Genomic DNA, 27701 nt, shown 5'->3' on the forward strand with positions numbered 1-27701 from the left:
AGAGACAACTTAAGGGAGTTATTCCGCTGTGCTGCTGCCCGTCAAACGGAAGTTATGGTTCAGAACATTCTGGGATACGGTATTGACATTCATCTGTTGGGCCTTCGGGAGGCCAGCAAAGAGAAGGAGGGAACGCTTCACGAGTTGTTCACAGATGAATGTTACAAGATTGCTAATTGCTTTCTTCTCTCGACTAGTCAGGTACCTGCCAAGTCACCCATAATACGTACAACCTCGCACCCGCAATGGCACCTCCACTATGTTCTACGTGTCTGTCAGCAAGCACTTAGTCAGCACTTCGAAGCGCACTTCACTGTGTTCACAATTTTCATAAGTCAATTGTTAAGCTTTTTGTTTTTTCCGAAGGTCGCCTGCTCAACAAACAGCTTTATGGGGTACGGTCCAGTGACTCCTCACGGTTACGGAGCCTCGTACAATCCGCATCCGAATGAGATAATCTTCTGCATTTCGGCGTTCTTCTCATCGGACAAAACCAGCGCATCCAGATTCGCTCGGTCCCTGCAGGACTCGCTCGATGCCATGCGAGATCTGCTGTCCTAAGTTCGTAAAGTGAGGCCTTACCAAACACGGTTTTGCGTTAGTAAATATGTAAGTGACAGCGAACCAAACCAAAGATAACGAATACATATCAAAAACTGTACATGTACACGATAGTCAACCAAACTCAAACATATCAATTGCTTGGTAGGTTAAGGCAAAACTTTGTTGGAAATTGTAAATCACCTTTTTGGTCAAGATTGCTCTTCGCTGGTGGTTGGGTTCGGACAATTTATCGCATTCGCATTTTGCTTACCACACCAGGAGATTTTTACCGATTTTTTTAGGTTAAAATTATATGATACTGTGGTCCAGACAACGTACAGACGAAGCATTACGCATCACTATTAATGTGCAACCTCCAGGTTCTGGGTTTAACGGATATTGCTTGCTTCGTATGTCCCCAGTCAAGCTGTCTTAATACTCTTTTTTACCACATTTCATTTTCAACCCTATTTATAGCGACTGAATGAATTTCACAATATTCATTCCCCATTTTCGTGTTTCGAAAACTCGGAACACCTTTGTAATTTTTTGTTATAGGCATACATCTTCAATTGAAACACACTAGAAACATCATTTTCCAGGCTCAGTGTGAAAACTTTAGTGTGAAACGGCACAGAATCCAAGCATCATTGCATCGGTTACCGAATTTTTAAATTCTTTAATTGGTGGCATATAATTCCACAGAAACAATGATGAAAAAAATATTTATCACCTGCTCTTGAAAGCAGGCTTGATATTCGGATAAACAAACTGAAAATACCAAGTCAGAAACGAAAACACATCTAATTCTCATAATCTACTCAACATTATCAATTTGAAGACATTCGCTCTAAATGCTCGAGCAGCCTACTGCTGACAGTACTGATAACACGAGAGCCCAGTTCCTTGAATGTAAAATAGAAAAAAAAACCAATAACCGTGATTTCGCGACGCGCTGCACTTTAGAGACAAGCTTAAACCAATTTCGAAGGATTTTTCACCAAAATTAGTTACGATCGCAATGTACATAGTTTGAGTGGTTCCGCGACTCCTACAAGCCGGTATTTGTGGAGAGTAATCTAGTGTCTACCGGCGTAAAAACGTAAACAACTCCGGGAAAGAAAAAAAAGTGATGTGAAAAATAGCAAGATAAAAGCGTTTTGTAGGTTCCACGGCCAAAACCAAATGTGCAAATTGATCAAATTAGGTACCCTGGTGCTGGGTTAGCAGTTTTATAATTTATAATTACAGGTTAGTCGAATAGCAGGCGATATTTTATAAGGTATCCGAGAAATGTATGCAGAAGGAAGCCACCGGTCCTCCCACACTTGGATTCCGCCCCGTTTCACATTGATAACTGTATTTTATACTTGGAGTGCGATGAGCCATTTTTGCTTAACAGTTACTTTTGTTTGTCGGTTGTTTTATAATTTTGTCAAAAGAAAATCATCGGAATATAATATAATTAAGCGTAATCCTGGTTCGTGGTTTATGAGCCGCGCCTATTTGAGGTGATGTTTGTTTTGAAATGTTCAATTAATCAAATTTTCTATGTTAATTTGCGGTATAAATATTGAAAAGTTAACAAATATTCGTACCTGCAAGGTTTTTATTATACTTCGTCATTTCTTTTCGCGTGTGGGTACTAAGAAATAGCGGGGGGTATAACGCTCAAATCTATGGGTCATTCCATATGAAGTAATCACGAAAAAGCACAAACTTGGCATCAACCATCACAAATTTTGTTCAAAGTTGTACCGACACTTTATTTCTCGCGTCGAGTGTATTAGTGACTGCTACTCATGGAGCAGGGCAAGCAGCAAACAACAACTTATGCACGCGCTTTTTTTTTTCAAGCGACGGAGAAATTTCTCTCTCGCTCGTATGATTCCCATATTCGTGCGACGAGACTAGACAAATCACATACAATTTGCAGGTTGCTCTTTCGCTTTTCTTTCGGTTCGGATTGCGACGCGCAAGGCAATGTCTCGTCGCCTCACGAAATAAGCGAGACACCCGTGTTGTACATTCTTGATACCATAGTGTTGTTAGTCTCACTCATACTGTCGGTGCGTGCTTGCTGCAACTCAGGGGAATGCATGAAGAAGAAAGAGTATCTCGAAAGCGTGTGTGCAAAAGATTTGAGAAGCCTAGCATATGTCTCGTTCTCAAGCAGAAAGGATGAGAAAGGTTTTGCCTCTCACTCGCTTTGCAATGCTGCTTGATACCTGTTGAAACTGTTTAGGTGTAGTAGTTTGGAGCTGCCAAATACATTGAACAAATGCTAGAGCATTAATTGCGTTATGCCCAACACGCAATCATTGTACTGGTTTCAAATTACATCAACAATTGCGCTAAAAACGCACAATTTTGTACTGGTTTCGCACCATCCAACTTTTGCGTGTAGACCATTTGTATGATCTTTAGACATCGCTTTTTGCAGTCGCGTTGTCTCAGGTAGAGTTTGAATGTCTTCACAGAATCGAACTCTGGATTTCCTTTTGGCTTTGCGTAGCCCAACGTTATATTTTGTGAAGGATGCTCTGTAGGCTCCCCAGTTGGCTTCTCGACGAAGGATACTGAGAGTTTCGTTCCACCAGGGCTCATCACGGCAGACAGTCCGTTTCATTAACGGACAGTTTCACGTAAAAGTTTCTGAGATTCTGTACTGCAGGTCACTTGCTGCGATGCCCAGTTCAGCTGGAGTTCGAATATTTTTGTGACATCATGTTCTCGAGTTAACCAAATGTTCCTTGAAACAGTTCCAGTTGGTTTTCTTAGGATTCCTGAAGTGTTCTCTTATCAGAGAAGTAGCCTCGACTTCAAATCTGATGTGTCTATGGTCTGATAAACTAGGTTCATCAAGACATGCCAGTTTTTGACTTTCTTCGTTATCGAGGCGCTACATAGAGTGAGATCCAAAACCTCTTGTTTAATAGCATTACTAAAAGTTGGCTCGTTCCCAATATTGCATGCATTAAGTAAGATGTTAAGGTGAGTACCTAGTAGTAAGTAGGCGGAGACAACGACCATCTCTTGGGTACCGTGAGTCGTTGAGACTTCCCCAGCAATTGCAACCAAATCCCGTTGCATGAACTCTGTAATGGGTAACAACTCTGTAATAGAAACAAATTTATTATTTCTGTTCAACAAAATTGCAGCTCTGGGATTTGACTGTTGGTTGCAATAGATCAACTTATCGTTTGCGTTGGTTAAGCCAAAAATCCTAGTGTCGTGGACCCATGGTTCCTGGCTCAGCGCTACGGATAGCTAATCCTTGGTGAATCTCTTACAAAGAACACTAAAGGCGCCTTTTGCGTGATTGATATTTACCTGAATGCAGCGTATGCTGCTCACGATGTGTATGACGCGTCCTTCATCGGATCTAGTTGAGTTCCGATTGCCATCAGCGGGGATGCTGTGTTGGGTTGACCGCGTACCCTCAGCAGCAGGCTCCCCTCGCAGCAGACGGTAGGCGACAGAAATGGTAGTGGTGCACTCCCTTAGAGAGTCTCCGAGCGTACCTTTCTTGCCTTAGCACCAGAGCCTTTCGCACCTGTGTTAGAGGACTTTTTGCCAATCTGTCGCATGCGTGCTTTGCCGTACTTGTTGTTCAACAGCAAGTTCTGTGCCGCTATTAGGATTGCAGCCTGTTGGTCCAGCCCAGCCATCTGTTCGACAGTCTTTCGAGTAACTTTACGGTAACATACATATAAACTTGGGCCTGATAGCAGGTGATTCCTGGTCGCCCGGAATGCAGTCCAGGATGGCGTCGCAAACTGTTTTCAACTGTTCAGTGCAGGGATAAGGAGGAAAACTGGATAGCCGATCGATGTGATTGGTATGCCGGTAGCCGCCAGCATCTCCCATTAAGTTACCCCTGGTTGCGACCTGACCTGAGCGGTCAGTCTGGTCGACTGATTGACGTACTAAGCTAGCGGCCTCCTCGCGTGGGTGGCATTGGCTCAAAAGTCCCTTCAGGTGCCGCCGTTGCGATTGGGAGAGCCGTTCGACAGAGGCACAAGATGACTCAGGTTGCCCTTTGTCATTCGGCTGCGTCGCCGGATCGGGAGGACAGGCCGTCGGGCTCTCCTTTTTTCCGCAGGGCGAACCAAGGATTAGTGATGAAACCGAAGGCGATTCACTGTCGAAGTTGAAGTCCTTCTCCTCGGTTTTGCCTGTTGCGTGCGGCTTTGTAGGGCTGCACGCCATGGAGCTTGTTCCGGCAGACTAAGGTTGCCGGGGCCCGGGTTTAAAAATACTTGTTTTTGTGTGTTGCAGTTTACTTTTGGCAGCTGTCCACAGCTCTCGGTCTCGGCCCGCTCATTTGCTCGATATTCCGAGCCGCAGCATTTCGAGTGCCGCTTGTCACTGACTGTTGGGGAACATTTTGGTCAGTATACGTACTATAGGTAGTAAAATTATGATACCTGCCTGAATGCCGGCGCTCTCAACCGCTTCGCCTCAACCTTAACTGCTGACAAGCTGCGGTGGAAGCGCATGTTCAAATTCTTCCAAACTGCTACTCACATTTACTATCGATTCAACAGTTGCTACAGCCGCCTCATCACCTGGTTATTCTGGTACTGCTGTCTGCAAATCATCACACGCTTCATCGACCGTCGCATCGATCTCCAGAAATTCAACTAGTTATGCCGGCTCATGTACTGCCAAACCACGGCGGTCATTGTTCACGATCTCCACATAACGGCTAATAACGACTTCATTGGTCTCCGGGTTGTACAATCTGTACTCTTGTGCATTCTCCGCCTAACCAATGAACACACATTTCATCGATTTGGAGTCCAGCTTTTTTCTCTTCTGCTTCGGCACGAACATCATGGCTACGGATCCAAATATCTTTAAGAGGCCAACGTAGCGTTTCTTTTCAAAGATCTGTACGGACCAGCTCCAAACGCTCCTTAGCCCTTGGAATTCATCACGAGCATGCTTACCTTGTAGGCATGCAATGCGTTCTAGTGTCCCCACATTCTCGATCGAAACTCCGTTTGTCATCTGCTGCAATCGCTTTAGATTCTATCCATTTAGATGGCCGAATCTCCTATGCCACATCTCGAATTTAACGCATACGTATGCCTTCTGCACCCGCCGGTTCAGTTTATATAAGCCGCTTGCAGCAGTTCCGGAGGCACAAACGTCTCCGTACTTTCAGTTGTCCGCTGTGAAAACCATCGCGAAACCTTTACTGCGGATTTTACTCAGTGACAACAGATTTGCCGCCAGCTCTGAAACTTCCAGTACGTCTTGCACGTCCAGTGCTCCTTCGTGGCAATCTAAGTTCACGATACCCTTAACCAAGCAGTTTTTGTTTGCTGTTTCAACTTGATACGAGACCTCCTGCTTCACTTGGAAATTTGACCCAGACCTGGCTATATGAGTAGTAGCACCAGAATCAAAGCACCATTCATCTTGGTCGACGTTGTCCCCCGTCAAACCGGCACACATTGCTCGTCCTTTTTTACCTTTGAATGTATCCGGTTTTTTCGGACAAATTACTGCATAATGACCCACCTTGCGGTAGTTGTAGCACGCTCTATCCTTCTGCTTTTTCAAACCACCGTCCCCGCGACGTCGTTACTATTGTGCTCCTCCGCTGTAGAAAGCTCCTTCGTCACTACTGCTTCGCGGTCCATGCTTGGCCTTCGCGGCATCCGCCTTCAAAGCCTGTCCAGACGCTCACAAGCCCATTACCATCGGTGCATAGTACTTTGGCAATACCATCAAAAGCAGTGAAGCAAGCCACTCGTCAGCCACTGGAAACTTGATTTCATGAGCTTATGGCTGGTTGAGACCAATGCATCCACGTACGCTTCCGTGCTGTCGTTATTTTCGAGCCGAATTGACATTAGCTGCTGCAGTAAACCCAATCCGACGATACACTTCGTCATCTTGAGAAGCAGTCTTGAGCTTGTTCCAGGCTTCTCGCCAATTTTTCGCATCCATCACATGTCTTCTCGAGGCTCAGGCAAATCGTGGACAGCGCCTTTGGGTCAGTGTTCTAATTCACGACTTCTTCTTCCTTCGGTATTACAGCCCTCCAAGAACCCCGAATCAACGTCATCTTCATGGCGAACGCCCACGAAACATAATTGTCAACTTTTCGATCGGCAGAGCCACATTGCTTCCATCGACTGCACAAACCGTTCTTGAATCCGAATCTCCAGTCCTTGATCCAGATGTCTCCGAACTATAACCGGTATTGCAAGAATTCATTTTTTGCTCTTGGCAATTTCTCTAACTATTTCGAGAATCTTCTTTGTGAAAAAAAAATCTTCTGGTTATGACCGCTGGGCCTTTGACCTATTGCTAAAGGTATGTTTAGACTATCTGATTTTTTCATCTGATTCGAGTTGATTGCTCGAAAATATATCGATGGCAATGTTGGTTTACGTTTACACCTATTCGATATTGTGATTCGATATGTCGAATGGAATTGGAACGTTTCTATTTTTGGTTCGACTCCGAGAACATAGGAACGTTTGATTTCTTTTCAGTTTTTTATTTTGGCTTTCCATAGCAAATATCATTTTCGGTTTTATGTGTGCTGGCAAATATTGAAATGGAGAAAAAAAATTGACATTCATTTGACAGTTCTTCCTTTCGGCTTGTGCAAGCAGTGTGAACACCGCCATACAAACAGATCCGACAAAGTTAGAGTGTGTATATATAACTAGAGTGGCGCCGTGTCATCCAATCCAACGCTGGTAACACTGAACATCCTTTCTCTTTTCCCCCACACATGTTTAATAGATTGTTTGCTCAATTGGAATGACACTGACAGATAATTTTTATTCCAATTTTGACAGTGTCGCCACTCTATATATTTACAGGCACTCTAGACAAAGTATGTCGACCGGTAAATCGAGCAGACTTTCGATTTCTGCAGTGGTCAACATCAGACCGACATGTCTAATATGGTAAACGTACCCTAATATGCTAATATGCTGAATGCTAGTAGTGGAATGAAAGTTTTTTTTATTTCATCAAACAATACAGTGGTTGCTATGCGTAGAGCTTGACCACCTTTTCTCCTAGACCGTGGATTACTTGATTGCCAACATAAAATAACACATTTCTTTATCCAAAACCTCTTTTGACGTAGAGTTACGTCTTACGGTAACAATCTGGGATAGAGGTGCAAATTGAAACACCGAAAACATCGAGAGCGTCACGAAAATTGTCCAATTTGATTTGATAATAACTCAGTCAGTTTTGAACGAATTTCCTTCGTTTTTGCAGCAATCGAAAAGAAAATTTGCTAAGAGTTCACTGAAAAGCGAAAAGTTGTAATTATATGATGCAAACCATTGCACTATTTTGAACACAAATTTCGACCAATCAGAGCTGAAGACAAGGCCAAATATCGACCAAAATGAATATTTTCGGAACCGGGTTGATATCCAGAGACCGGATATCGACTTCCGATGCCGTTTTGACGTTCAAGATGGCGACTTCCGGTTCCCATACTACCCACGTCAACCTCCGGCCCTGACAAGGGCCAATATATGAGAGAAATATTATTCTACCCGTAAGGGTATTTTTTCACTCACCTTTACAGCATCCGCACGTGAGATGTACTTTAGTGAAGAAGTCCCAAAGGGTAATTCATTTTTAGAGCACGGTTCGCATATTCTTCGAAAGTCTCTTTTCAGATACAGAGAAAGGAAATTAAGGAAAAAAATTAAAATATCGCTTTCTTGCACGGAAAAAGTAATTGGCAAAAGTAAAAATATCAATGTGGAGTAGGTGGATCCCAACAACAACAAGAAAAAACTTAAAATTCGAATAAAAATTCCAGTTCAGCTCTGACTAAATGTATGATACTGCTGCTCCAACTGCCTGAATTTACTGGCATCATGTTCAAACTTTCATGGGGGAGTAAGAAATATTCAAGCGTGCTAAAACAAGAGTATTCTCAAGGAAATGTAGTATCGTAAAACAAACTTTGAAACTATAACTAGTTAAAAAAGAAATTGATAATTGACTATCCTTGTTTGGCTAACTTTTAGATTTAGGCATGCTAAAAATTTTCTTTCACTATTTTTTAATCTAAAAAAAAGGGAAAGCCAACATAGGCATTACAAAATCCGCTATAGTGATTTTCCGAATTGTCAAACGCCAACCATCACAGAGAGCATCCTGGTGCAAAGGGAATCAACCAAAGAAACGAATACATATCATTAGCAAGTAAGAGTATAACTGAAACAACAACCAAAAAATAGCGTAAGAAATCGAAAGCATAGCTGTATAGAGAAAGTTGTTACAAGACTTGCACTAACTATTTGTCTGTTAAACTCTATAACTTATTTCTTCAAAGCGGAGAAATCATATCAAACGCATTAAGGATTTATGATTGTAAGAACGTTGAGTTGTATTACTGAACTGCGTGTAGCAGCAATATCGAAATACTTTAGCCAATGTTATCATATGTTATACTAAAGTTTCACAGCTACGTAGTTTAACTGTAGTCAATGCATGTGATTTTGTTCAAAACAGAAAGCGAAGCTTTGCAAAACCCTCTCTAATATTTAATCGAGCATGTGTTTTTAATAAGAATATTTAAAATGTTGAAAACTCGAACATAATCATTCATGTGTGCAATTTAGTTCGCAGAATCATGTTGAGTGAGTTGTTTTATTTGAAAAGCTTAAACCGTGTGCCGCTGTGATCAGAATGGCAAGGTTCGAGCGCCCGCACAGTAATTCTTGTCCATTAAACGAAGCAAAATTGTAGCTGGTAAAATTAGAACGATTCAATATCGTCGCATCAAAATTTTGAGTGCATGGTGTCCTGATGTAGAATAGAAGCAACTCGCACGCGCAAAGATGCCAGACTTTTTTTTGGCAAGTCTGTATAATCCATAAAAATATCTGTATAAGTCTGTATACCGCTGCGAAAAAAAGTTACCGATACATTGATACCTAATTATTTGTCGACCTGTCAGATTGTTTTGTTTTATTGCTTGTTTTGATTGTTCTTTTTCGAGTCTATCATAGTTGGTAGATTAATCGATAACTAATTTATCTTTTAAATCTAAGTAACACATAGAAGTAAGAGTCTTTCCCGTGATAAAAATCGTCGTTCGTCGTAATGTAGCTAAACTGATACATGATGGCAGAAGTCTCGCGGTTATAAAAATAGTACCTTCAAGGTTTGGGACATTTTAAGCAATTCTTCAACGTTGGATATTGCTCCGAATGGAACAAACGGTCTTTTCACCAATATAACCTGCATGGCAATCGATCGAGACAATCAGCTGTTTGTTACTGGGGGCGAAACAGGCAGATTAGTGCCCACGGGGCCGATAAAAACCCCGATAGCCTGACTCGATTCCCGATTTCACTCTCAAAAACGCAAGATTAATATGTTCAGCAAAGTGTTCAGTTCCTAGTTCACTTTTTCCAGCAACGGCTACAGTGACTTTTGGTTTTTGTGTTCGTTTTTTTGTGTACACTGGTAAAACCATTATGTAGAATATCAGATATCTGTGTAATATCTGTATTATACTAAATGTTTGTATAAAATCTGTAGGCTTATGCGTGTCTGTATCGCAACACAGAAAGTCTGTATAATACAGATTTGTCTGTATATCTGGCATCTCTGCGCACGCGCGTGTGCGCAAGCTTGCGCCCAATGTTGCATGCAACTTAGAGTGAAACTTGTAACTACACATGAAAGCTTTAAATCCTATAGCAGAAAGCACACTATGGTAATAGAAGAAATTTGTATAACAAATCGACCGTGTGAAAATAACAATATTTAGTGACGAAATATTAAAAAAAGTGTACCATAGCATTTAGACAAAACCTGATAACAGTTACATATCATCCTAAACATAGCAGTTAACCGAAAACTAACGCATATCAATATACAAACTGTTATACATTTAACCGTTTGAATGTAAATCTCTACATAAGTCACATTTCAAGGACCAAATGCGGTTCAAGAGCTGGGTGACCAACGGTTTGTGAATTCTTTACAATTTATGACAATAAGGTCAGCTAAATTCTCATACATAGTATTGAATTCAGCAAGCCTCATCAAAGCTCGAGTTACTTTTACAGGTAGTTTACAATGGAATGAAACACCTATTGTGTAACGCAGATGAGTAAAAACCGAACCTTGTTTGAGTTAAATTTCGCATGGCTACCGTTTGCTTTGCAGTTGCTTAATTTATAACTTAATGATTGTAAGCTTACCAAAAGAGAGAAAAAACTGGTGTGTTATCCAGATGCTGCGATGTGAGCTGACCAAAATAATATCAAAAATGGTTTGTCCGCGTAGTGTGACGAACACTGGCAAATGAGTTTATCAGTCAGCTCCTCTTCTCTCGAAATTTCCAGAAAAATAGGTCATTTTCTTTATACGCTTTTTCCATAGAATGGAACAGAAGATTCCGTATCAACAACACAACCTTTAGCACGGAAAATCTGCAGAAGTCTGAGAGGGAAAATAAACTACCACATATAGTTACGTGTTCAGATACAATATATATCAAATATATATAAAAGTGAATAAGACGCTTAGAGAATTACGTTGAATATGATTGAAAATCTTACATTTAAAAGGTGAAACTAAGTATTATAATCTACCTGTTGTTGAATAGTTTACCCTATAATGATCACAATTATCTGGCGTTAATTTCCCCAAAACTTTATTCGCATATGGTTAGGAACGAAAACCTGGCGTATGATTCCAACATCAATCTAAACCAAACAGGAGAACAAATAGAAAATCGCTTACTAAAATTCCATAGGGATTCTGTATGTAACGGCAAATAAAGTTTTACCGCAACGATGTCAGTGTTATGTTCGGACAGAAAAGAAAATATCCTACGCGTTAAGTGCTTTTGTGATTAACAGTATAATTAAAACATACTAATAACGACGCTGTATTCGGTCGCCATAATGTTGTTCAAGCATTGGTGTATAAGAGTACTAGTGAAACGAATGCCCACTAAATATCCTCTGGATATAGTCTAACGACTAACATTAATGGTTTGCTCTTGCACGGAACATCGTGGAATGTGTATAAAACTTGGTTTACCATGAGATTAAGTAATAATGTCCTTTCTATCTTTGTTCGGTTCAAACTTCAATACTGAACAGTCTTTATGATACTCGTAATCGTAGTAAAAAGTAGGTTTAACTGGCTCCCGCGTGGCGATGACTTTCGCGAGCTAAACATTTATTGCGACTTAGCGGACGACGTCGAGTTGAGATTACGTCGAAAAGACCGTCGCGTTTCCATGTCCAAATCGTCTACACTATCGTCACTGACCTACGATGTTTGCGTTGGATTTTGTAAAATCAAGAAGAGAGAAGAATGAGAGTTCGTAGCAGAGCTTACCTTGCAAAAGTTGTGTTGCAGCAGTTCTGCTGCCGTTCGTCGCAGTTTTGGATCATGCTGCAAGCAGCTTTCCACAAATTCTTGACCCTCTTCAGAAAGACAATCCGGTATTTCTGGGCGTTCACCCATTCCGACTTTGAACATGATTTGAAAGTTTGAGTCGAACTGATGCCAAGGGCGCTTTAATTAGGAAAGTAATTATCATAAACAATCTGTTTGGGGAAGTCGTAACCGTTAATACCTTTCCGCTGCACATTTCGATAACGACACAGCCAACAGACCAAATGTCAGCTGCCCGACCGTGGCCTTCGCTATTTGTTTTGGTGAAAACTTCCGGTGCCATGTAAGCTAAGGGTAGTCGGGTTATTAGTTTACCACACTGATTTGGAATGATTTCCTCTTACCTTGAGTTCCAACATATCCCTTCAGTTCGCCTGGCATCGTGGTGTGCGCCTGGATTTTAACAGCAGATCCGAAATCTCCCAGTTTCAAACAGTTGCCATCTCTGGTCAAGAAAATGTTGGCCGTCTTCAGATCACGATGGACCACTCCGTGGCGATGTAATTCCTCAACGCCGCATACTAACTGATTTGAGTAACGACGAGCGTGTGCTTCAGGCAGACCGTCATTTAGCTCGACCAAACTTTCCAGTGTGCCTTCCGGACACAGTTCCATAAAAATAAGTAATTCTTCCTACAAAAAAACGAAGAGCAATAGAATTTTCACCAGCATTCACACTGATCGCACAAAAACAAACCCTGTGAATTTCAACTCCATAGTACTTCACCAAATTGCGATGACTGATGCCCTCGAAGATTTTCAGCTCTTCCGTAACCTTCCGGATTGCACTTGTTTCACCCGGTTGAATGGCAATCTCCTTCATCGCCATCAACTCACCGGTCGAATTGTTCACCGCAGTATACACCTTTCCGAAGCGTCCCTGGCCTATCTTGATGCCGCGATGCCAGCTGAAGTTTACGCTGCGAGCTCGGTTAAGTACCTTATCACAGTAACTTATCTCCTTCACATTGCCAATCAGGTTCCTGTCTCGCAATTTTTCATGCATTTCATTGTCGAGCTTATTGATTGCATCACGCACACGCAACTGCCTCAGCGGTTTCGTACCCAGCAACGTTTCCGTCGGTACTCGAATCTTTATTTCCTGGCTTTCGTACGAGGTTTGCTTCCTATAGACATCCGGAGACTCGTGAAGATGATGCGGACGTAGCATTACACCATCCTCTCGCAAGCTGAGCTGATTCTGGTATGCCTTACTAAGCGCAATCGTTGGAATCGAAGCTCGTCCTGGTGTCGGAGATGGAGCGGGAGACCCTTTCCTTGACCTAGGTGAACGTCGCGATCGCTCCTCTTTGATACTACCAATGACATGCGAAATGCATGCATCCATTTTAGACTTAAGATCTTCAAATTCGGAATTGCTCAAATGGCTCGTACATTGCGGATCACAAGCGGAAATCAGAAACTCCAAACCCTGATTAGCCCACCGGGGTCTTAGTCCTCTGCCCCGTTCGCACCGTTCCATGACAAACTTCATCCAAAGCTTAGCAAATTGTACGATTGCGTTCGACAACTTCAGCTCACTTTCCGGATCTCGACAGTTCTCCGCCTTGGTTTCGTATAGCCTCGCCAAATCTTTGTGGAATTCGAATCCGAACTTGTATCCCTGGTGCAAAATCTCACGCGTTCTCGAAAGTACCGCAACTCGGTCGTTCTCCTCCAAATCAGCCATATTTCGCACACTGCACTCATTCTGTAAATTCTCGATTATCAACGTCAACTTGTTCCGAAACAATAAGGCGTTTTTCTTTACTAGGCGTAAAATTTCAACCACTTCCTGGCACACTGGGCTCTTTCTGTGCCCCGGACCGGAGTTTCTCAGTACCACGTCGTCCATGTGTTCCTCCTCGCCATCATCGCAGTGATCTCGATGGAAGTCACAGTTTTCTAAATCGCGAAACAAACCTTTAGCAAAGACCATCGTTTTCATGGTCCTTTCTCGAGCGAACGTGAGCACCTCCTGTGTTTCACGACAAAGCGCCAAAAATTGCCACTTTTTACCCGACCGATCCTTCACACTGTTATCTATACGTTTACTTTGATCCTCCAGCTCACGCAAGCGTTTGATCATTTTAGAACCCGTATCCTCCAGCACTTTCTCCACTATGTTACAGAACCGCTTGGCAGCCGTAGCATGCTGACCTGGAATCATCGGACAAACCAGTTTGGTAAAACGCCACTCTTCGTCCAGGGCCGATTTCTGATGACCCTCCGGTGTAGCCACTAGAATCCACTGTTCCGCATATTCTAAGTACAATTCAAATATATTTTTCACAGTCCCATCGAAGGTTTCCAACACTGCGATGTACTTGTCCAGTTCCGCCTCTCGATCACACATGGCGGTGTTGATGTGTTTCTGAAACCGATCACGGTGGATCATAGCCAACGTAAGACCTTCTTTCAGTTCCTTAATATGTTGTTCCAAGCTGAGAGGATTCGGCTGTACATGCCGTGTTTCAAGGCGCATTTTTAAAAATTCCTGAATCACCTCCAACGGAATCAGCGAGAGGAAAATAAACGCCGGTACGTATGAGGGCAACTTAAGGGCTTTTGCCTCCGCGCTCCAGGCGCCATAACGACGCAGTTCTTTTTCCTGTTCTTTATCGAGTGGTGGTTCAATGCAAGGCACATCTTCTTCGACGAACAAACTATCATCCTCGTGGTCCTGGGTATCCGGCTTTTCCAGCGTCAACTGTGCCTTGCGTAGAACAACGTTGTGCAACCGGTGCAGGAAAGTTAGGGACTTTCCAAGACCACGACACTTGAGCACATTTTCTATGTATCTTCTGTATAAAGTGGTAGAATTGTTGCCCGTGTGCGAGGTCACCTCTGTTATCGAATTGACACTATACAAATTTAACGAGTTCATATACTGGCTCATTTCGGTGTCACCGGAAAATGCGTAAGGGCGACGGTTAGAAAAATCTTCCAGGTCCGAGTACTCACGACCAGATTCATCACTGTTAGCACTTTCAGTGGCACTTCCCTCCTCCAGAAACTGAACACGTCTACCAGAACAGCTTCCAGCGTAGCTGGATGTCGACTCGCTCTGTCCACTATCACCAACTTCACAGTTCTCTTCCTGCACAGAAGAACTCGTTGAGCTATCCGTTTCCATTATGGGCCAATGGTAGGACTTCTTGCTGCCTTGGAGCCTTGCCAGCAGTTTACCCAAGATGAGCAGCGTCATCCGGTGCTGTCTCGTCATATTGTACCATAAACACATCGCTTTTACGCGACCCACAAACTCTTCGCTCTGGTACAGCTCGAAAGCCATTCCCATCGCTTTGGACGAGGGAAAAAGACTCTCCTTGGATTCCAGCCGTAGTAATAGGTCTTCCACCTGCTTCAGTGCAATCGTCTGTATCTCAAGACAATCTTTACAGTACATCGATAGGCAACCGAAGCAAAATTCACGTACGTTTTCACCATTCACTGCGGAACCAGTGGTTTCGGAACCGAAACCACTGTCCGCCGTGCTCACCTCACTGACGTTCCGAGCTAAGTGCCTCTGGAACCGAAAATTCATTATTTCCTCCAGTAGCGTCTCTATTTCATTTCTAGCCTGACAAAGAATCTTATCCTGTTGTTCAACCGATCGGTCCGCATGCCAAGCTTGCAACTCGAGCCATATCAGGTCGTTTGCTTTTGTCTGCCAGATTCGATCTTCCGTCGATACCACGTTTCGGTTGGTGCGATCCTTATCAATGCTTCCTAGTTTGATTAAATTGGAGAAAGTTTCGTGAAACGCAATTCTGTTTTGAGGTATCTCCGTTCTTGCGTTGGCAGGGCAATCGCGAAAATTCGCAAATGCCGACGGAGGAGCAGAAGTTCTGCATCCAATGGGACGACTTTTAACGCTCATGAAGCGATTACAGGATTCTATTAAAGCTGGCATTCTATTGGGCGATATATTACGTGCAGCAGCGCGAGTGATGGGCATGCTTTCGGCTCGTTCCTCAATAGATCCAACAAATGGACCAAAATTGGCCGAATTCCTGGTTATTACAGCGGGGCCTCCGGCCGCCATTTTGATCTCGCGCTCCGATTCACGAAGAAGCTGCGTCGAGCGTTTGTCGCTGCGAACTTTCTCCTCCCCATCGGGTTCCATAATCATTTGATTCAACAGCGCACAATCAACCGTGTTGCGACGATCAGCACGTGGCCGCGCCAAACGACCGGCACGCATTCTGACGTTTCCTTCCCTATAGATGGTACAGTTACCGGGAGAAAGATTGCAATAAAAATATTTACCTTGTGTACCTTCAACAAATTTTTTATCTTATCAGGTAACGGAGTGCATTTTTCAGCTACCCGCGATTGGAATGACCACCAAACACCATCAATCGTACGATCGAATCGTCTTATCAAGTGAGAAATGTGTCCGCGGTGCCGTTCTAGGCGGAGGATAACCAGAATGGTGGATTTACAGGCGCAGAGCAGGGAAAAATGTACCTCTTTTGATTTTATTTTCTACAGGATACCTACATTCTCTGTCGCGAACTTCTGCTTTTGTTCTTTATTCGGGTCCTCGGGGGTGTGCTACCGTACTGTTCTGCGTATTGACTGAGAACGTCGTCAACGAAAGGAATTCGTATACCCTCTTCAAACTCCTGTGAATTACTGACAAACCCGAGAATAAAATCCGGCTCGTCTCCAGACCGAATCACTACAGTACTGCTGAAAGATCAGAAAATTAATTATGGAATTAGAACTTTCGATGACAGGACCTTGAAAAATTTAGAAAAAGATTTAAACTCACAACTCATCAGTGATCACCTTACACAACCTCACCCAGAAATGTTGGACGATAAGTAAATTCAAGTATCCCCGCGCAAGCCAGAAAACTCAGCGCTTATCTTATCTTTTCAAAGATGTGACTGTGACAAAAAAAAAATAGATAACAGAAAACGGCAGTGTTGTTGTTTCTTGCGAGAGCCAACCCTACCGGGTTGCGATGAAACATCTGATTCATGCGCAATCGCTCAACGCCAGCGTAAACTATCAGCCCAATAAAAATCCAAGTTTGAGAGAATCGACCCTCCCAAAATACTCAGAAAATCGTGGCTCCGGATGCGCAGCGGACACTGAGTATAAAGAAATACAACCTAAAATGTTTCCTCTGAACCCAGACATCCGCGTTAAGGGATTACACGTGAAAATATTTCTGAATCAGCGAGGTGAGATTTCGATAAGCATCGAATCTGGTTCAATAAACGAACTTCGTTGTTTCGCGAAGAAAACTCAAACTTAGTTTTCCAGAAACTCAGAAATATCGAATACACGTCATTTTTCCTCGTCCAACTAGGCTTTGTATACGTTGGAATTTGAACGGTTCCATGCCAATTGATCTAAAAATACGGATCGCCTTGGACTCAGACCAAATCCAGCCAAAATTCAGGCCATCAAGGAGCTATCGTTGCCGAAAGACATCACGGAAGGACGCTCCCTCCTTAGAACCATTAATTACTATGACAAATTTTTCCCAACATGCGAGCTCTCAGATTCCTACTAGATGAGCACCTAAAAAATCATACGAGTTGTGCGCAAATCCACGACCGCAAAGTTGACGTAGGTCTACATAAAACAGTTGCCACTTTGGATTTCAAAATGGCATCTGGAGTCGATTTCTGGCTTCTGGATGTCCTCCCGGCTCCGAAAATACCCATGTTTAGCAGTATATCAGTTTTCTAATAGATGAAGTAGTGCCGCTGCACCTACCGCTGACACCGCTACCACTAGGGACGTTGCGATACCACCGATACTAATACAGAATCGATCCTTCTACTTCCGATACTCGGATATTTGGTATCGATGTTTTACCAGCGATACTTCATCAATATCGAAACACACCAGACCACTTTACGAACTGACAGGTGTCACGTATTCTGCTGTTGATGATGTTGCTTTTACGTGCGTTATGTCAGCGGTTCTGTTCAGTCCAACCTGTTCGAACTGAAGCGACAGAGTGGCAGCGAGCGAACGCTTTATATCTACTAATTGCGTCGCAGTAGGTAAACAGCGGTGTGAGATTCAGCCCCGCCCCTTTGTATACTTTAGCACTGCGGAATGATATAAAAGAGCAACAGATGCGACAGCATTTATTAGTATTTTTCCAACCGCGATACGATAAACAGTAGAAAGCAGACAGTATAAGGAGAACAATAGCAGCAATAATAGTAGCAGCAGTAGCAGCAGCATCGGTGGGCAAAAGTTGCGTCACCGCGAAGAGCTTCAACGCGAAGAATAGATATTAAGAATAAGAAGAAGAGAAAAATGAATAAATCCGTGTAAACAGTAGTTCTGTGTTTGAACCCGACCGCCGAACATTCTGTCCTCCGTCTCCACCCGTAAGAGTTAATTGAAATTGAAGAGTTTTTGAGAGTCTTTTTCAAGGCTCATATCTTCGAGTTTGATTGCCGCTAGCCAAGTGGGCTGGTCCAGGCCAATCACGTCGCGGCTTCATGAGACGAAGCCGATCAAAGGAGTCCGGCCAATCTAGTTGCCCTCCTGGGAAGGAACGAAAGGGTCCTGTTCCCATCCGGCTTGGTTCCCGCTGGGAACGCAAGCAACGTTTACCGACCGGCGCAGTCACAGTCCACTGCAGCTCTAACATATTTTTTGGTCCTTCGAACCGGATACTCAACCTTGAGCGTATTTGGTTCATCTTTTGATTCGTCACCCGGCGATTGCGAACTGTTACATCGGAGTGTGGGATGGATGTTGGAGGTCGGAGGCAAACACGGAGATTGAAAGTGAAACAACGCTAAAAACATTCAAAGAACTCATAAGTGAAAGTTAAACAATCGAAGAGACTAAAAGTGAAGTGTGAAAACGACGACGATGCATACGCCAGCCATAACCAATAAGGGCAATGAAGAGGCAGAAGCTGCATTGAATACGCTGGTCCACATGCGTGGAATGGCTCAAGGAAATGTCACTCGAATCAAGAACATCTTGGCTCGAGCCGAAGCGGATCAGACTGAACTAACTCCTGCTCAAGTAAAGGTCTATATCAAAAAGGTGGAAACCGCAAACACCGGATATCACCAGTTACATCAGCAAGTTGTGGCCAGTCTTCCAATCAACAAACGAGAAGAGCAGGATGCAAAGTACTTGAGTTTTGAAACGTTACATGAAGAGGTATCAACTATTCTCGAAACCTGGCTCGGGAATCTGACAGCACCTCCACAGAATAAGCTCCAACAAATGGCCCAAGTCGCTGGGAATCAGCAACCGGTGGTAATCCAGCAGTCCCTTCCTCGTGCGATTCCCACGTTTGACGGGAGATACGAGTACTGGGAAAAATTTAAAATCATGTTTCGCGACGCCGTGGACCGTACCAACGAAGCACCACGCATAAAGCTGTACCATCTTGAGAAGGCTCTCGTTGGTGACGCAATGGGGCTTATCGATGTGAAGACGATTAGCGACGGGAACTACGAACACGCCTGGAAACTTTTATAGGAGCGTTTCGAGGATAAAAGGCGAATGATCGACATTCACATCGCTGGCTTACTCGGAACAAAGAAAATACCGAAGGATGATTTTGCCGATCTGAGAACACTGGTCGAAACTATTAGCGGTCACGTGGGGAATCTCAAGTTCCTCAACCAGCAATTCACAGGTGTGTCGGAGCTAATTGTCGTTCATCTTGTCGCTCGTTCTTTGGATGTGACAACGAAGAAAGAGTGGGAATCAACAATAAAGCGAGGCGAGCTTCCCACCTACGAAAACACCATCAAGTTTTTGAAGGACCGCGTCTCAGTTCTGGAGAGATGTCAGGGTTCAAACGAAGAATCTCGGTCCCAGCGAGGAACAGCGAAACAACTAACAGGAAAATCTGCAGTTTCGAAGGCCAACACCGCAACGGCCTGGGAAGAAGTCTTGCTTTAGGTGCAACAAGAAGCATCACACATCGTTGCACTTGGAGGGCAATGCCAGCTCGACGAGGCCTTCGAGTGAGAGCAGTGAAGAGAAGCATTCGCAGTCTAACCCAAACTCTGCGATTGGAATTCCTGGCTCCAGTAAAGCACCGGAGTCCAATAAGCAACCGGAGACCCAGCCATTGGTTACGGCAGTACACACTAACAACCCGATGAATTTGGCGAGTCAGGTGATCTTACTAACCGCCCTTGTTCAAGTGGATGATCAACATCAGCGTTTGTGCAAAGCCCTGTTAGACTGCGGATCCCAAGTGAGTTTTGTAACGCAATCACTGGTCGCTACTCTTGGGATTAAAGTGGAAGAAGTAAGTGTCCCGATAACAGGCATTGGCAGTGTGAAATCAACTATAAAACAGAAATGCACCATAAATGTCCGCTCTAGATGTAATGACTACTCATTCCTCGTGAATTGCTTGGTCTCACCGAAAATCACCGGTCGCATTCCATCGGTAAAGATAAATTTGGACAATTGGGAACTGCCACAAGGTATAAAACTGGCTGATCCGTCGTTCCATGAACCCAGCCAAATTGACTAGCTTATTGGCATGGACTGGTTCTATGATATAATGAAACCAGGATGCTTAAAACTAAACGACGACCTACCTAGCCTTCATAACTCCCAACTGGGATGGTTAGTGGGTGGTAAGCATCTCGAGAGGTCCTGTTCAAACCTTGCGATGAACTCCTGCGCTGTTAGCGTCGATCCAATGGAAGAGCTTTTGCATAAATTTTGGGAAGTGGAAAGCGTTTCACCAGAGATGGTTCCTTCGAGCGAGAAGGAGCAGTGCGAAGCACACTTCACTGCAACGTATCGTCGAAATGACAGTGGTCGATTTATCCTCCATCTACCGCTGAAGGACAACGCTCCCCAGCTGGCAGATTCTCGTTCTATGGCCTTGCGGAGATTTCACATGTTGGAATCGAAGCTACAACGTAACCCAGATTTGAAAGTCCAGTACGACGCCTTCTTGGATGAGTACGAGACTCTTGGGCATTGCCACGAGATCAACGAGCATGATGACCCCCCTGGAATATTGAAGTTTTATCTTCCTCATCATGCTGTTTTACGTCCCTCAAAAACGACTACCAAATGTCGAGTTGTGTTCAACGCATCGGCCAAGGTGTTTGGATTTTCACTCAATGACGTGATGATGGTCGGTGCTACAGTGCAGAGCGATTTGCTGTCCATAATTCTTCGCTTTCGAAAGTTTCGATACGTTTTGAGTGCAGACGTATCAAAAATGTATCGTCAGATGCTGATCAACCCCGCCTTCACTCCATTACAGCGGATTTTCTGGCGAAGGTCCCCTCAAGATCCTCTGCGAGTCCTCGAGTTATCAACAGTGACATATGGTACAGCGGCGGCCCCATTCTTGGCAACGCGGGCTCTTCTTCAATTAGCTCGCGATGAACGACACAGATTCCCTCTCGCACCGATGATCGTGGAAAGGAATTTCAACATCGATGATGCACTGTTTGGTTCCGACGATTATGGAAAAGCGTGTGAACTTCGGGACCAACTGATAGGCCTACTGAAGTCCGGTGGGATGCATCTACACAAGTGGTCTTCCAACGATGATAGCCTTTTGGATCCTATTCCCAATGAAGACAGAGAGCGATGCGTTTCACTTGGTGACAGCGGTATCAACGACATTATTAAAACATTGGGTTTAATGTGGAACCCTTCTACTAATGAATTCCTGTTCCGATCGCAATCTCCAGAGAAGATCAAAGGACCAACAAAGCGACAAGTTCTGTCCGAAATCGCCAAGATTTTCGATCCTCTTGGTCTTATTTCTCCTGTGGTAGTAGTGGCGAAGATTCTGATGCAAAATCTATGGATTTGTAAGCTGAAATGGGACGATCCGTTGGACGATGGCCTTCTGAACCAATGGGAAAGCTTTTTAATATCGCTGCCATCTCGTGAGCAGATTCGGATTCCGCGCCAAGTTATATCGAGCGAAGCTATCCACTACGAGCTTCATGGGTTCGCCGATGCCTCCCAGAAGGCATACGGTGCTTGCGTATACGTGAGGTCGATTTTTCCTGATGGCAGAGCATCATTGAGGCTAGCCAGCGCGAAGTCTAAAATAGCACCGATCACACCTGTGACGATTCCGAGAAAAGAGTTACTAGCCGCTCGACTTCTAACAAGATTAAATAGTAAGGTTGAAGAAGCATTAGAAATGAACTTCATGTCTACGATATTGTGGTCCGATAGCCAGGTTGTACTGGCATGGCTACGAAAGCCGCTTGATAGTCTTCAAGTGTTTGTTCGCCACAGAGTTGCAGAGATTACGTCCCACAAGCATATTGTCTGGAAGTTCGTTCGGACCGACCTGAATCCAGCGGACAGTGTGTCACGAGGACAAGCTGCCAAGGAATTAGCAGAAAATTACCTCTGGTGGAATGGACCTCACTTTTTACGTACCGTCGACTACCAAGAAGAGGAACCAATTACTCTTACGGATGTCGAGATGTCGTGATGAACTACGAAGAATTCCCACTCTTGACAAAGTATAGCTCCTTCCGGAAAACGCAGCGGATTTTGGCATACGTGCTACGCTTTACATCGAATGATAGAAAGAAGAAGGAAGACCGGTTGCTTTCAGCGTACCCCACCTTACCAGAACTTCGAATGGCATCGCATTTTATCGATGGAGCTGTCCAGCATCAGGAGTTCTCCAGGGAGATCGAGTGCATTAGGTCAGGAGAGTTCAACCATCGTCTAAATAACTTGAAACCGTTTCTGCACAATGATCTACTGCGAGTGTTGGTGTTGAGAGGTTGTGTCACTTGCTTCCGAATGAAGCCTACTACGATCGATCAACAAATGGGGGATTTGCCGTCATACCGTGTCACCTCTGCTCCAGCCTTTGAGAGAGTTGGACTTGACTTTGCAGGTCCAATCTACGTGAAGCAACCTGGACGGCAAACCACTTCAATAAAGGGTTACATCTGTGTCTTTGTATGCATGGTCACGAAGGCCATGCATCTGGAAGCAGTGGAAGATTTGTCAGCAGATTCATTCCTGGCCTCATTTCAGCGCTTCGTATCCCGGCGAGGGTTTTCGAAGGAAGTGTTCAGCGACGACGGAACAAATTTCATCGGTGCAAGATCAGCTTTGCGGGATCTGTATCTACTCTTCAAGGAGGATGCCACCCAGAACAAGATCTTAGAGTACTGTCAAGCGAAGCAGATTGACTGGAGAACGATACCCCCAAACGCGCCACACTTTGGTGGGCTTTGGGAAGCTGGAGTGGAGAGCGAAAAGACAGTACTAAAGAAAGTGTATCAATCCACTTCATTGACACTCTTCGGACTTTCCACCCTGTTATGTCAGATTGAAGCAATACTGAATTCGAGACCATTGTATTCCTTATCAAGCGACCCAACGGAACCGGAAGTGCTAACTCCTGGACATTTCATCATAAACCGTCCACTTTTGGCTATTCCCGAACCATCATTGATGCATCTTCCGACCAATCGACTATCGCACTGGCAGCGCATACAGCAGTTGCGCGAACACTTTTGGAAGCGATGGTCTAAGGAGTATGTCACCGAGCTGCGAGTAAGTGGAAAGTGGCCAACAAAAGGAATAACATTCGACCTAGAATGATTGTCGTGCTAAAGGAAGATAATCTTCCCCCTCAATGCTGGAGACTGGGACGTGTTGTGAAGGTTTATCCTGGAGCCGACGATTTGGTAAGAATGGTTGATGTCCAGACAAAAACGGGTACGTTTCAAAGGCCGATACACAAACTTGCGCCTTTGCCGATAGCTGACAATGAGTCTACTTCTGCAATTTCCACTTCTTGCCTGGGGGAGAATGTTCAGTCCAACCTGTTCGAACTATAGCGACAGAGTGGCAGCGAGCGAACGCTTTATATCCACTAATTGCGTCGCAGTAGGTAAACAGCGGTGTGAGATTCAGCCCCGCCCCTTTGTATACTTTAGCACTGCGGAATGATATAAAAGAGCAACAGATGCGACAGCATTTATTAGTATTTTTCCAACCGCGATACGATAAATAGTAGAAAGCAGACAGTGAAAGGAGAACAATAGCAGCAATAATATTAGCTGCAGTAGCAGTAGCATCGGTGGGCAAAAGTTGCGTCACCGCGAAGAACTTTAACGCGAAAAATAGATATTAAGAATAAGAAGAAGAGAAAAATGAATAAATTCGTGTAAACAGTAGTTCTGTGTTTGCACCCGACCGCCGAACATTCTGTCCTCCGTCTCCACCCGTAAGAGTTAATTGAAATTGAAGAGTTTTTTGAGAGTCTTTTTCAAGGCTCATATCTTCGAGTTTGATTGCTGCTAGCCAAGTGGGCTAGTCCAGGCCAATCACGTCGCGGCTTCATGAGGCGAAGCCGATCAAAGGAGTCCGGCCAATCTAGTTGCCCTTCTGGGAAGGAACGAAAGGGTCCTGCTCCCATCCGGCTTGGTTCCCGCTGGGAACGCAAGCAACGTTTACCGACCGGCGCAGTCACAGTCCACTGCAGCCCCAACAGGTTCCGAGCTTTCTGTCAAAATTTCATTCATAGATTGAGTTCAGAAACGTCTCGTAAAATGGTCTATATAAATGGTTTAATTGAATTAAACGTTTTATCTTGAGGAAGAAATAATAAAAAAGATTTTTGACCTATATTTTGAATGAACTGGTATCGCACAACGATACATTTAGGTATCGATACGTTAGCCTCAATGCTATCGGAATATCAGTACTTGCTCTCGATACAAGTATCGATCCTAAGTATCGATGTTTAATGGTATCGCAACGTCCCTAGCTACCACTACCGCTGCTCTTACCCGCTGCCGCAGTTGCTTAATAAGAACTGTCCTACTCGCCATCCACTAGTAATATGATTGGTTTAAACAGACGCAGGCTTTTATTTAGCCCAAATACTACACTCCCGGTGTACGAAGCATAAAATTCTGTTGACCATGGGAATCGAGCATTAAACGACCAATCAGATCAGTAGAAATCTGCGTTTCAACAAAGCTTTCCATTGTAGAAGACTGAACCACTGCGACCATTGTTTGATCTATTGTGGTATACTTTACCTTACTCTAAGTGCGTACGAGCAGGTACATTACTATTTGGCGAGTTGACGTCTTTGCTACATTGCACATTTATCCCAGTTGGGCAACGCACTTCGTATGAAGTTTATTACCCCACCAGGACTTTCCCTCCAAATGTCGGTAGGTTCTATGTGTCCCTTACCGAAGATACGCAATCTGCGTTGTATTAATATTCGGCATTCGCAGAGTAGACGTTCTGAAGTTTCGCTTTCGATGCCACACAGGCGACATTTATCATCATCAAGTTTGCCTATCTTCTTGAGATGATACTTACTCGGACAGTGCCCTGTAATAAGACCTGTGAATGTCCTCAAGTCTTTCTTATTTAATCTGAGCAGCACGAGGCTCTTCTCGCGATTTGGCTCTATGAATCTTTTCGATTGTCGTAATCCACTTATGACATCCCAGTTTGCTTCGATGGTCGCTTTTTCCCATTCACCGAGTTCAGCTTTTAGAGCGCTCGGGGAGATTCCACAGAAAGGTTCTGGGCCAACAAAGTTAGTAGATGACCCTTGTCTGGCTAGTAAGTCGGCCTTCTCGTTTCCTTCGATTCCACAATGACCAGGAACCCAGTATAAGTTCACCTGGTTTTCTCATAGCTAACTTTCGGAGGGGCAGGGCTTTAAGTGCTGCCTGACTATCATAGAAAATGCATATATTCGCGTGTCGATAATTTCTTTCCAGACACGTATTTGTGCATTCTATTATCGCGTATAATTCCGCCTGGAATACTGTTGGCCAGTGTCCCATGGGAAAAATTTATTAATTCCTGCTCCTGTGAATCCCGCACCCGCAGAACCATTCATTTTAGAACCGTTTGTGTAGAAGCAAAGTGAACCATCCCGAATTGTGGGTCCACCTTGCTGCCAACTTTCTCGTTCTATCTCTACTGTTCTGTAAGGAATTCCAAAATTTGGTTTCCTCTCCAGCCAATCCTCCTTACTTTTTATTAGATTGTGCAACAAAGCTTAATTATTTTCAATAGTACAGTGTTTGCATAATTCAGGCTTAACAACTTTTAAGACTTGATTACGCGTTTTAGTGGAGGAAGATTCAGTACGTTCTGAGACATGAAGATGAAGTCGAATATATAACCGTTCCAACATTTGGAATCGAGTGTAATGAATGAACGAGAAAATATTAACACCTTTATTAGGCCCTAAAGCTATACCAGGTTTTAAATATTTCAAAAAGATGCGTTTGTTCGGTATTTTAAAAAAATGTATCGTTGTTCTTTAATTTTAAAATAAAGAATAAAAAACTATTCGAAACGCCTCAAATGGTGCGATAAAGCGACTCGATAGCTGGGATTTATTGCAAAAATTGGCCGTGACTTCAAAGCCCTCCACTATTTCAAAGTCTTGTATTGTTCTCTAGTACGACCACTACCTGAAATTGTGGCTTGATTTGGTACCCACCGTATCCTGACCGCTGTCGATGACTAGGCCTTGACACGCTAGAACCTCGTCGCAAAATCCAGCAAGCTGCATCTGTTGCGAGAATATTGAATGGCGAAATAGATTCACCGACGCTTCTGTTCCAGCTAAACTTCCGTGCCTCTCAGCGTTCCTTACGATCTGGCCTCAAACATCGTTTGGATTGAACGAACCTATTACCGCAGCAATCAGAACTCTTGTAATATATCCCAGTCAACCAGCTAGGTAAAATGTGGTTTATGAAGCCAATCACCTTTCCATGACTCAAAGACCAAATCTCTTTGGACTGCAAAAAGCCACTGCCAAGAAACCTTGATCGGCATTTAAATAATGCACCACAACTGCACAGCAGATGTTCCGATGTCTCTTTTTTTATAGGGGGGGAATTGTTTGTAATGATTTTTTTATGTACTAATATCTATTCAGAATTAATATTGTGTGTTCTGTCACAAATGGTGACATTTCAACACTATTATATATATATATTTGTACTCTTGTTTTATATTATTAAATGTTATTAGGTTTCGCAGTTAAGTTATTGTAATTGTAGGAAAACTATTAAACCTACTTGTCAAGGAGAGATGTTCCGATGTCCCGCTTTCCATATTACAAAAGCGACAGATATCCCAAACCTGGCCGACGTTCTTTAAATGATATCTACTCGGACAATGCCCCGTTACTAGGCCGACATATGTACAAAGAGCTCTTTTGTTGAGCTCTAGGAGTTTTTTTGAATGATTTCCGTTTGGTGTTATAAATCTTTTAGATTGAGAACACTTTTTGGCATCCAACAAATTGGTTATCACCTTTTGTTCCTCCCAGCGTTTAAATGCGCACGACGTTAAAAAATCATCTAAAAACATAAAATCTTTGTTTATCAGGTTTACTGCTCTAAAACTAACCAATATGCATAAAAAAATTGGAAGATTTACTTTTTAATGTGCAAATGGTACGATGCTGTTTTTAAACAACACTGTGACTTTATCGCAAAATAAAGTCGAAAAAATTACTTTTGTTAACAGTAACTTTAAAATTGACCTTTTGTTAGTATAATTACTGATAATTCAGACATTTTCACTAACCACTAACCTTATTTTAAAATTTGTTTTCAAAGACAGTCAGCACCAGTCGGGAGTCTCGCCATGTTTTTTTTCGTTTCCGGGATTTTGACAGCAAAAATAAAAACAAAACATTTAAATACAGTACTTCCAGCTGTTAAGTTTTCTTCGTTAGAGTCTAGAGA

At 43.5% G+C, this 27701-nt stretch overlaps 2 protein-coding genes across 9 annotated transcripts in view; one reads left to right on the forward strand and one right to left on the reverse strand.

The window, feature by feature from the left end:
- The window catches only part of LOC129733256 (choline O-acetyltransferase), a 95109-nt gene extending 83748 nt beyond the window's left edge, over nt 1-11361 (forward strand). For 4 of the 6 annotated variants that reach the window (XM_055694993.1, XM_055695004.1, XM_055695011.1 and 1 more), the window contains exons 9-10: nt 1-201; nt 367-11361. In XM_055694993.1, the coding sequence (XP_055550968.1) occupies nt 1-201; nt 367-561 (396 nt within the window). In that variant the 3' untranslated portion in view covers nt 562-11361. The other 2 variants (XM_055694973.1, XM_055694984.1) reach the window with 1 other exon arrangement.
- The window catches only part of LOC129733230 (mitogen-activated protein kinase kinase kinase 4), a 21976-nt gene continuing 5205 nt past the window's right edge, over nt 10931-27701 (reverse strand). The window contains exons 1-7 of one of the 3 annotated variants that reach the window (XM_055694927.1): nt 16754-22646; nt 16480-16671; nt 12671-16196; nt 12318-12606; nt 12155-12261; nt 11914-12093; nt 10931-11844 (exon numbers count right to left, since the gene is read on the reverse strand). In XM_055694927.1, the coding sequence (XP_055550902.1) occupies nt 11752-11844; nt 11914-12093; nt 12155-12261; nt 12318-12606; nt 12671-16196; nt 16480-16481 (4197 nt within the window). In that variant the 5' untranslated portion in view covers nt 16482-16671; nt 16754-22646 and the 3' untranslated portion in view covers nt 10931-11751. Of the gene's footprint in view, nt 11845-11913; nt 12094-12154; nt 12262-12317; nt 12607-12670; nt 16197-16479; nt 16672-16753; nt 22647-27701 lie in introns of those variants that run through there. The other 2 variants (XM_055694916.1, XM_055694908.1) reach the window with 2 other exon arrangements.

This window comes from Wyeomyia smithii, chromosome 1 (assembly GCF_029784165.1).
Source record: "Wyeomyia smithii strain HCP4-BCI-WySm-NY-G18 chromosome 1, ASM2978416v1, whole genome shotgun sequence".
NCBI classification, from domain to species: domain Eukaryota; kingdom Metazoa; phylum Arthropoda; class Insecta; order Diptera; family Culicidae; genus Wyeomyia; species Wyeomyia smithii.